Below are 10,929 nucleotides of genomic sequence, written 5' to 3'. Positions count from 1 at the left end.
CTCAACCATTTGTAATCATGGAACTGCTCCATAACATACATCTCGCTCCCAGCATCAGTGGCCCCAAATTTAGATTCGAGCACCTCCCACAGCTCTTTGGCAACATGCATATGTAAATATGCATCAACCAGCTTATCTTCGATCACGCTTGTAACTGCTCCAAGGAATAGAACGGTGGCCTCCGCGAACATCTTCTCCTGTTTAGAAGAGATCATTCCCGTTGGAGTGATACTGGCTACCCTGAACACATTCATAGCCGTGAGCCATAAGGTGGTTCTCGTTTGCCAACGCTTGAAATAAGTACCGATAAACTTATCCGGTTTTAGTGCAACAGCAAAACCACTACTCGAAAAATTCCTATACATATTAGGTTTTTGGATTGTTGAGTAAATAGGCAATTTTTTGAGTAGATTAATTCATGAAATAATTACTAACATGGCATTGACTAGATTCATGACATATTGATCACGGAGCATACTAGAAAATAATACGCATATAGAAGAAACATCTACGTACATAGCTAGTAGTACTAGGGCAGAAGTAAACAGGAGCGGGATAAACAGGTTATACCCTCCGATCGGCCACTTGGCCGTAGCAGCAGCGTTGGCAGCGTCAGCATCCTCTGCCGCCTTCTTCTCAGCTTCGGCCTTCTCGAGGAGGAGACGGTCGGCTTCGCTTGGTTCAGCCATGGCGATGACGAGGACAACACGGACGTAGACAAAGCAGACGGACAGAGGCGAGCAGTCGCGTGATCGCTCCCCAAAAACCTAACCGCCCCTCTCCCGTACAGGAACCGGAGAGGCGGGGTTTCGGAGGCCTGCTCTCCCGTCGACCGTGTACGCGGTGAATGGGACGGAGTCGCCGACGGCAGCGGCAACAAAGGAACGAGCGCGTGAGGCAGAGGCGATTTGATCTCGTGGCGACTAGGGTTGGCGTTAGCCCTGCTTATATAGGCGGCCGGGTGGAGAGACGTGGGCTGAACCCACATCCGAGTCAGTAACAGCCCACGATCGGACGTCTCAGATCGTGGCGCATTCGTTATGTATTCTCCGTTCCTGACCGGCAAAAATAAGCGCGTAGGTATGAGCTCGGCTCATTCCCGCAACCCGCGGCGCAGTGTGACGAGGCGTGGCGAGGCGGGTGACGGAGGAGGAGTGCGCGAGGGCCTCTTCTCTTCTCACTCTCCAATAGCATGTAGAAGAGAGACCCTTACAAAGCAGTCCAACTTCTTCTCCACTAGAGGGGTGGGACTAAACTTCCCACCATCACCTTGTCATGCCACCACCTACATGGGCCCTTGGAGATTTCTGAAATTCTCTTATGGGCCTAAACCCCACCACTAATTTCAATAGGTCTTAGATGCCATTGAGCTACTGACTTGGCAACAACAATGGGGTTACTTGTTAGGATCCACATGTTTTCAGGGAAGAAGCGATCATTGAGAAATTTGAAGGTGCTTGGAACTCTATATGGCCAGAAGAAGGCCATGAGCTTCGGTATTAGCCACAAGAGAGTATATGGTAGCTACGGCTTGAATTATGAGCATCCCTCAAAAGGATAGGGAGCATGTTTTGATAAAGGTTGACATTGATGTAGGACCATACTATATAGAAAATTGCAGCAAATTCGTGGGCTCCATTGTTGAGCAGGTTTACTCAAATCAGGTTTGCAGCCATCTGCACAACACGCACCTAAAGTGGCAGCATGGAGATGTTTTGAGGCAAATAACAATTAGGTGTAACACAGAGTTGATGTTCTTGTCATATTTTTTCTCCCCCTCTCTTGTTAGTATGTAGATAGCAAGCGTAAATCGTGGTACAAGATTAGTGAGGTAATAACAAGGTGAATAAAATCATGCAAAGATGTATCATGACAATCAAGCATAATAATAGTCTCAAACCCCATACAATCAGATAGCTCTAGTAATTAAAAACAGGTGCTTATAAATTTCCAGGTTACCACATGTCATCTATCACAATAAGGAGAAACTTTGAGAGGTGCATTTATTCTCAACTCATCTACAATGGAGCTCCATTTTATCGATGGTGGAGATAGTGCCCATAGATATGCTTGTTCTTCAGCCTTCACATGGCATTTCTGTTCCCAAAAAAAGGAAAATAGAACAACTATTAGGGATGAAGATGATTAAGCATCAGCACGCCAACACATATTGACAAGGGAAGTAATTTTGCAACAATAGTCAACTGTTATGTGTCACTCAAAATTCAGAATGATATAACTGATCAAGCAATGATGACTAGATGCTTTGGAACCCCAAACATGGTGTATTTTTCCTTCTACAACATGAAAAGTACAGAAACAATAGTCAAGGAGGTTACAAATCAAGGGGGAGTTATTAGACTGGATTATAAACTAACATGCAGGGCGATAATATCATGGTGGTATATCTAAACTGAAAATATTCAACAACACAAATGTGTCGGTGTAAACTGTGTTATCCAGAACTGATAGGTGTGTGAAGAATGGCATGCTAAAATAGACATACATCGAAATTTTATTCCATGACACTGCAATATTCTTTCTCACAAAAATAAAAACTACAATGTTCTAAAAAACTACAAGTATCTACATCCAGGGTAACATGAGTGAGGTTCACCGTTTAAGGCGAGCTTACTCGTGATAAGAGCTCATATAATGCGATATCAATATATGGGAAATGAAGATGCACTACATGAACTTTCGTTCTTCAATTTCTAATCCCTTCATCTAAATTCGAGGATATATAACCCAAGACAACAACACTAGCCATATGACCACATAGACAAAAAATCAACTTCAACGTTTATAAACCATCCTATGGGTACAAAAAATCTCCAATGTTCCTTACTAGTATTCCTAAAATGGCCCGAGGAATGAATCATGTACCACCATTCCATAAATGTACTACACCATGACTGTTGATGAACATTAACTAAAATAATGGAGGGCTTAGCAGAGCCATTCATTCTGCAACTACACTGGACTGATGGTGTATTGATCTAGGCAGCAGATTTTAGCTTTAAATCACAGAACAAGACAAAGCAACATAATAGAAAATAGATTGATTGAGTGTACAATGCAAAAACATTATAACCTTAACAAAACGAATAGATTATATGAAGGCCAAGAAACAAACCTTGTAGGATCATCCTTGAGGGTAGGAAATACGGGGGGCCAGATCATCATAAGAGGATGGATTTCACAGAAAAAATTATCACCGTCTTCCTTCTCATACACCTTATGCATTGTTTTACACTTGATGTCCAAGAGGAATGTGCATCGACCCATGTCCAAGAAAACAAACTCAGCATTGTCTCCTGCCTGGTTTATCAGGAGAGAAGTATTGCCATCTGCCATACTCAAATCAGCACAAATCCCACGCAAATAAATGGTGTCCATTAGTAACCATGTGTACCCATTGTGCAGCCAGATGCGAAGTTGAAACTTCTTGACATGGATTAGATATACACCAGCAACATCATCTGCCTGTGACAATATGGTGTTTCTCTCACCATACTCCATCCCTTCTGGGAGCTCAATTATGGAGAAACTTGAGGCTGACAGATTCAAGACAATGATGTTTCTCCAGCCAGCTGGCACATAGATTTTATTGTTGGACAACACAGATTTAAGGACCGACCAAGGACGAGGGGGTTGTTGTATGGTCAAGATATGATTCATGCACCATATGCCATGTCTCAAGATATATATGTATACCCTATGTTTTCCATCCCTCGTTTGGTGCATCAACACATACAAGTAAGACAAGCCATCACCTTCTTCTTTTGACAAGATTCTAGAGTAAGTGGTGTCTAATAAGTATTGAGATTGGGGTCGTGGAAACTGTGGGAGGATGTCCATGCCTCTCTCAGGAAACACCACGTTGTGCGCTGCAAATGTGATTCCAACTCTATCATGTTGCCTAATGAGGACATTGCCATTCCGACAGCCAAGGATGTAGGTTGGTACCGACGGGACCCTCTGATAGGTGCCCAAGCTAGAGGTTGTGCGACGGATGACACCAGCGAGTTCAAGGGGTTGAGGTAATATTGGGATGAAGTGTGGGGTGTTCTGACCTTTGTTGATGTAGAAGCCAAGAAGGCGGGGCGGGTGGATCTCACGAAATCGGCGGAGAAAGGCGCGGTCGGAGGCATGAGTGAGCCAGCGTGTGCATACGAGGGCAGTCTTGAGAAGGGTGGTGGGGAAGACGGTGCGGAGGAGGATCTCAGTGAGGAGGTCTTCGTCCTCGAGCACCTTGGATACCGCCGCCATTGATGTTGGAAAACGCTGGTCAAATTGGGGTTAGGGGAGAAGAAGTGTAGGTAGATGCCGGGGATAGGTGAGGTCAAGTAACCGACGAAATTCCAGCACTCATCCTTTAATTGCTTACGTTTCATGTGAGTGAAGAAACGACTTTTGGCACCAACCCCGGAAATAAATGACCAGCCTGGACACACGAACAAAAAATGGAAACGGTCACAACGTGCGGCGACTGAGGGCCACCCACTTTTCTCTTTCCTTTTATTGCGGTAACGTGTGTTGCTTGCCTTTGTGATCCCCACATCGGTCCACTACGGTCACTGTTTAGGTGCACACCCATTCCCAACACCTCATCCCATGAACTTGCTTTCTTCAAACAAAAAGAGCACACTTTGTTATGTTATTTGTATGTGTTAGCGGTGCCCATGGACATTTTTCAAAGTAAAACAAATGACCATAGAATTATTAAAAATATTTATGTGGTTTATTTTCTAGTGCAAAAGTTTATTGTTTCTTACTGGATAGTTTATATTTTCTGAGTAGGAAGTGTGGCCACCTAGGTGAAAATATATTTGTATTTGAGTACAAATGTGTGGGTTTGGTAGAAAGATTATATTCCTCTATTAGAAAGTCTATACTGCCAAATAGAATGTACTATGTAAGCCAACTTTTTGCTTCCAAGTAGAAAGTTTTACCATTCAAGTAGAAAATCTGTAATAAAAAAATGTAATTTCTATATTTCCTGGTAAAAAGGTATCATCTTAGTCAAAACCTTGATGTTTTTGTATATAAAGTTTCTCTAATATGTTTATGTTAAGTAGAAAGTCTATATTTAATGGCAGGAAGATATTATCTACTTCAAATGTTCACGATCTTTTATCTTTTAAGCATCCACTAACATGGCAATGATCAACTTGCTCGACCGGTGAAAGATGTGGCAGCTGTGTACAATGAAAAGATGTGGCAGAGTGTGTCATATCTTACTTCCACATCACCAAGTGTGTCACATCAGCATCCATTAACACTATTTTCAGCCCATGCAAAGCATACCTCATTATCTATAGTTATCTTATCATGCAAGCCCCACACCTCACCAAGTGTCACATCCCCACCACTAACATTATTTTGAGCTCACGCAAACCATATCGACATGTTTATTTTTGTTAAGGCATATGCAGTATATCGGATAATTATTTAATTTATTTACTTTCCAAAGGTTGTGAAATGCCTCGACTTAATTGTTTAAACTTCTATGGCATAACGTACATGCATGATCTTTATGTGGGTCACCTGTTGAAACCAGTTGCTGCGGTGCTCGGTCTTCAAGACCATGCAAGTTTCTATATGTGTTACACGATCCATGTGCACAGTTGGCTTAGATTTCTCCAGCAAAAAAAAAACAAAACAGAGATATCATTGCGACCTCATGATATATGTGCACGCAATGGCATTGGGATAAGGGAAATGTTTTATTCTTGGACTCTAAGAACCTTCTCAACAGTGACATCCAGTTTTACATCAACATAAAGTTGCATAGACATGTTACTATGATCGGCGTTTCAGTACTCAGGCTCATATGCATCCGTTTAGTAAAAAAATCTAAACAAATATTAAAAAATCTAAAAAATTCAAAAAAAATTAGATGATAGATAATTTGATTTGTGAGGTCCGTTTCAATTTTTGTATCATTTAAACATTTTTACAATTCTCGATAAAAAAGACAAATCGGGTCAAAACGGTGCATATACGGTAAATTTTTTAGAGACCCTGAATTTGTTTTTTTACCAAGAGCCTCTCACATGTTCAAATTGTACAAAATTTGGAGTGAATCTCACGCATCAAATTATCTATCTTGAATAAAAAAAATTTTACTCAACAAGGGTGCAGATGAGCCTGGGCTAAAAAATCGATTGTCGAGTGTACATACAGGTTATTTTATTTGCCAACCTGCAAACCTTGACTACGATAATAAGATTTACAAGGTTGGTAACTATAACTGGTATTCCCTCGGTTTATTTGTTTGGTCGTGTGTCCGTAGTTAATGAAATTTTGACTTTACCTCTAATTTTACTGGTATTCTTTTATTATTGTTCAGTATTTTGCTTTGACGTTGAGCTGTGCGTCAGCTCAGCTATGATGACTGTTGTGGATTAAGCAAAATAGTATTGGTTTTTTTCAAATCAGTTATTACTTGTTCTCTATAATTTCATGAAAGTTTGTTGGCGCCTCGAATTCAATGCATGATATGAATAAAATTGTAGTATTTCCTGAGTGTTGATGCATCTTTTGGCTTTACATGGGCTTTTAACCTAAATTATACAACAATGACAACAAAACTTTACTTTTTAACCACTTGCGTATATATGCTTGACATAACAATTGTACTAAAAGTGTCTCTATATCTGTCTATCTATATCCATACCAATATCTTTATCTATACCTAGGGATGTAGTTGGACGGCGGCGTCCATGCGTCATCGTACGTCTACATTAGTATTATTAAAACAACATCATATTAGTTCATCTCTGTTGGCCGCAGACATAATGTGTTTGTGTTTGCTTGTATCTATATCTACATATATATCTATGTATTTGTGTGTGCAATAACTCTATGTATTTGTGTGTGTGTAAGAACTATATGTATTGTTGTGACAACTCCACTTCATATGTGATATATTTAATATATTTACATGAAGTTGTATCATCTGTACTAACTGATTTTGTCCTTCGTCGTATCAGGTGATTGAAACATTACAGATGGCAACAAGAATCCAAAGGAAAGTTTGAAAGATGTGGCAGCTCTGTGCAATGATCAACTTGCTTGACCAGTGAAAGAGGTGGCCGCTCTTGCGTCGATTGCCACAGCCGCCAAGAAGGCCAAACGACCGGCAGGTCTAGACCCCATCTGAAAACCCGGGCAAAACGAGGTCGAGTAGGACGCGGGGAAGGAGGAGTAGGAGGCGAAGGAGGCGGGGTAGGAGGAGGAGGAGGCGGAGAGGAGGTGGCTCGAGGAGATAGATGAGGTTGCGGAGAGGAGGCCGCTTGAGGAGGCGGACGAGGAGGAGTATATGATGCAGGAGGAGGAGGGAGACGAGGAGGACGAGTAGGGCGAGGAGGACGTAGAGCAGCCTGGAGTAGAGCACCTCTTTCTTTTCCTAGACCCTCTGATGCGGTGCCGCACCAGCCTCGGGAGGAGGATGCACGACGGTTGGAGGAGGAAACATAGGATGGGGAGGAGGAGATTGAGGATGAGGAGGAGGTGGTGGAGGACGACGTTGCCGAGAGGAGGCTGGTTATTCGTCGGGTTTCTGAGGGTGGGGATGGACCCTCACGAGTGATGGAGCACCACGAGGTTAGCGGCTCATAGCTAGGCGGTTCGACTATCAGCACTACTATCACACGAAAAGTGTGGCTTCGTGGTCCTTCAAAGCTTCCAAAACGTCCATATGTGCACAAAAACGTGTTGATTAAATCAGTGAGAGAGAAGTAAGTGGTTATATCGACTCATCCCATATAAATTGTGTTGGAAATATGCCCTAGAGGCAATAATAAATTAGTTATTATTATATTTCTTTGTTCATGATAATCGTTTATTATCCATGCTATAATTCTATTGATTGGAAACACAATACTTGTGTGGATACATAGACAAAACACTGTCCCTAGTAAGCCTCTAGTTGACTAGCTCGTTGATCAAAGATGGTCAAGGTTTCCTGACCATAGGCAAGTGTTGTCACTTGATAACGGGATCACATCATTAGGAGAATCATGTGATGGGCTAGACCGAAACTAATGAACGTAGCATGTTGATCGTGTCATTTTGTTGCTACTGTTTTTCTGCATGTCAAGTATTTGTTCCTATGACCATGAGATCATATAACTCACTGGCACTGGAGGAATACCTTGTGTGTATCAAACGTCACAACGTAACTGGGTGGCTATAGAGATGCTTTACAGGTATCTCCGAAGGTGTCCGTTGAGTTAGTATGGATCAAGACTGGGATTTGTCACTCCGCGTGACAGAGAGGTATCTTGGGGCCCACTCGGTAATACAACATCACACAAAAGACTTGCAAGCAATGTGACTTAGTGTAAGTTGCGGGATCTTGTATTACGGAACGAGTAAAGAGACTTACGAGATTGAAATAGGTATGCAGATACTGACAATCGAATCTCGGGCAAGTAACATACCGAAGGACAAAGGGAATAACATACGGGATTATATGAATCCTTGGCATTGAGGTTCAAACGATAAGATCTTCGTAGAATATGTAGGATCCAATATGGGCATCCAGGTCCCGCTATTGGATATTGACCGAGGAGTCCCTCGGGTCATGTCTACATAGTTCTCGAACCCGCAGGGTCTGCACACTTAAGGTTCGACGTTGTTTTATGCGTATTTGAGTTATATGGTTGGTTACCGAATGTTGTTCGGAGTCCCGGATGAGATCACGAACGTCACGAGGGTTTCCGAAATGGTCCGGAGACGAAGATTGATATATAGGATGACCTCATTTGATTACCGGAAGGTTTTCGGAGTTACCGGGAATGACGAATGGGTTCCGAATGTTCACCGGGGGGGGGGGGGGGAGCCCACCCGGGGGAAGCCCATAGGCCTTAGGGGTGCCACACCAGGCCTTAGTGGGCTGGTGGGACAGCCCAAGAAGCCCTATGCGCAGGAGAAAGAAAAATCAAAGAGAAAAAAGGGGGAAGTGGGAAAGTGAAGAAGGACTCCACCTTCCAATCCTAGTTGGACTAGGATTGGAAGGGGAGGACTTCCCCCCTTGCTTCGGCCGAACCCCTTGGGGCTCCTTGAGCCCCAAGGCAAGGCCCCTCCCCTCCCACCTATATATACGGAGGTTTTAGGGCTGATTTGAGACAACTTTGATACGGCAGCCCGACCACATACCTCCACGATTTTTCCTCTAGATCACGTTTCTGCGGAGCTCGGGCGGAGCCCTGCTGAGATTAGATCACCACCAACCTCCGGAGCGTCGTCATGCTGTCGGAGAACTCATCTACCTCTCCGTCTCTCTTGCTGGATCAAGAAGGCCGAGATCATCGTCAAGCTGTACGTGTGCTGAACGCGGAGGCGTCGTCCGTTCGGCACTAGATCGGAGCGGATCGTGGGACGGATCGCGGGATGGTTCGTGGGATGGTTCGCGGGGCGGATCGAGGGACGTGAGGACATTGCACTACATCAACCGCATTTATTAACGCTTCTGCTGTGCGATCTACAAGGGTACGTAGATCGGAAATCCCCTCTCGTAGATGGACATCACCATGATAGGTCTTCGTGCGCGTAGGAATTTTTTTGTTTCCCATGCGACGTTCCCCAAAAGTGGCATCATGAGCTAGGTTCTTGCGTATATGTTATCTCGAGTAGAACACAAAGGTTTTTGTGGGCGGTGATGTGCGATTTGCTTCCCTCCTTAGTCTTTTCTTGATTCCGCGGTATTGTTGGATCGAAGCGGCTCGGACCGACATTACTCGTACGCTTACGAGAGACTGGTTTCATCGCTACGAGTAACTCCGTTGCTCAAAGATGACTGGCGAGTGTCGGTTTCTCCAACTTTAGTTTAATCGGATTTGACCGAGGAGGTCCTTGGATGAGTAAGTAAGATGCGATCCTACTAGATACCCATCGTCACCACGTAAAACATGCAACAACAATTAGAGGACGTCTAACTTGTTTTTGCAGGGTATGCTTGTGATATGATATGGCCAACAATGTGATGTGATATATTGGATGTATGAGATGATCATGTTGTAATAGTTAATATCGACTTGCACGTCGATGGTACGGCAACCGGCAGGAGCCATAGGGTTGTCTTTAAACTAACGTTTGTGCTTGCAGATGCGTTTACTGTATTGCTAGGACGTAGCTTTAGTAGTAATAGCATGAGTAGCACGTCAACCCCGATGGCGACAGGTTGATGGAGATCATGATGTGGCGCCGGTGACAAGAAGATCGTGCCGGTGCTTTGGTGATGGAGATCAAGAAGCACATGATGATGACCATATCATGTCACTTATGAATTGCATGTGATGTTAATCCTTTATGCACCTTATTATGCTTAGAACGACGGTAGCATTATGAGGTGATCTCCCACTAAAATTTCAAGCTCAAATTGTGTTCTCCCCGACTGTGCACCGTTGCGACAGTTCTTCGTTTCGAGACACCACGTGATGATCGGGTGTGATAGACTCAATGTTCACATACAACGGGTGCAAAACAGTTGCACACGCGGAACACTCGGGTTAAACTTGACGAGCCTAGCATGTACAGGCATGCCCTCAGAACACAAGAGACCAAAAGGTCGAGCATGACTCATATAGTTGATATGATTAACAAAGAGATGCTTACCACAGAAACTACTCTCGACTCACGTGATGATTGGACTTGAGATAGTGGATTTGGATCATGTACCACTCAAATGACTAGAGAGATGTACTTTTTGAGTGGGAGTTCTTAAGTAATATGGTTAATTGAACTAATTATCATAAACATAGTCTAATGGTCTTTGCGAATTACGTTGTAGCTTGCGCTATAGATCTACTGTTTTTATATGTTCCTAGAGAAAATTTAGTTGAAAGTTAATAGTAGCAAACTTTGCGGACTGAGTCTGTAAAACTGAGGATTGTCCTCGTTGCTGCGCAGAAGGCTTAT

The 10,929-nt window shown here is 43.3% G+C and overlaps 1 protein-coding gene across 1 annotated transcript; it reads right to left on the bottom strand.

The window, feature by feature from the left end:
* Positions 1-1,923: 1,923 nt before the first annotated feature.
* Positions 1,924-4,336, bottom strand: LOC123411162. The gene is made up of 2 exons (XM_045104096.1): positions 3,137-4,336; positions 1,924-2,097 (listed from the first exon to the last, which is right to left on the bottom strand). The coding sequence occupies exons 1-2, from the start codon at positions 4,270-4,272 to the stop codon at positions 2,085-2,087; spliced, it is 1,149 nt and encodes a 382-aa protein (XP_044960031.1). The 5' UTR covers positions 4,273-4,336; the 3' UTR covers positions 1,924-2,084.
* Between the last annotated feature and the right edge of the window lie 6,593 nt (positions 4,337-10,929).

This window comes from Hordeum vulgare, chromosome 7H (assembly GCF_904849725.1).
Source record: "Hordeum vulgare subsp. vulgare chromosome 7H, MorexV3_pseudomolecules_assembly, whole genome shotgun sequence".
NCBI classification, from domain to species: domain Eukaryota; kingdom Viridiplantae; phylum Streptophyta; class Magnoliopsida; order Poales; family Poaceae; genus Hordeum; species Hordeum vulgare.
The sequence above is the reverse complement of the archived record's forward strand: the minus strand, read 5'-3'. Positions and strand labels throughout refer to the sequence as shown.

What these genes read in the sequence shown, in the direction of transcription:
- LOC123411162 (XM_045104096.1), bottom strand. Translation starts at nt 4,272, where the DNA reads ATGGCGGCGGTATCCAAGGTGCTCGAGGACGAAGACCTCCTCACTGAG.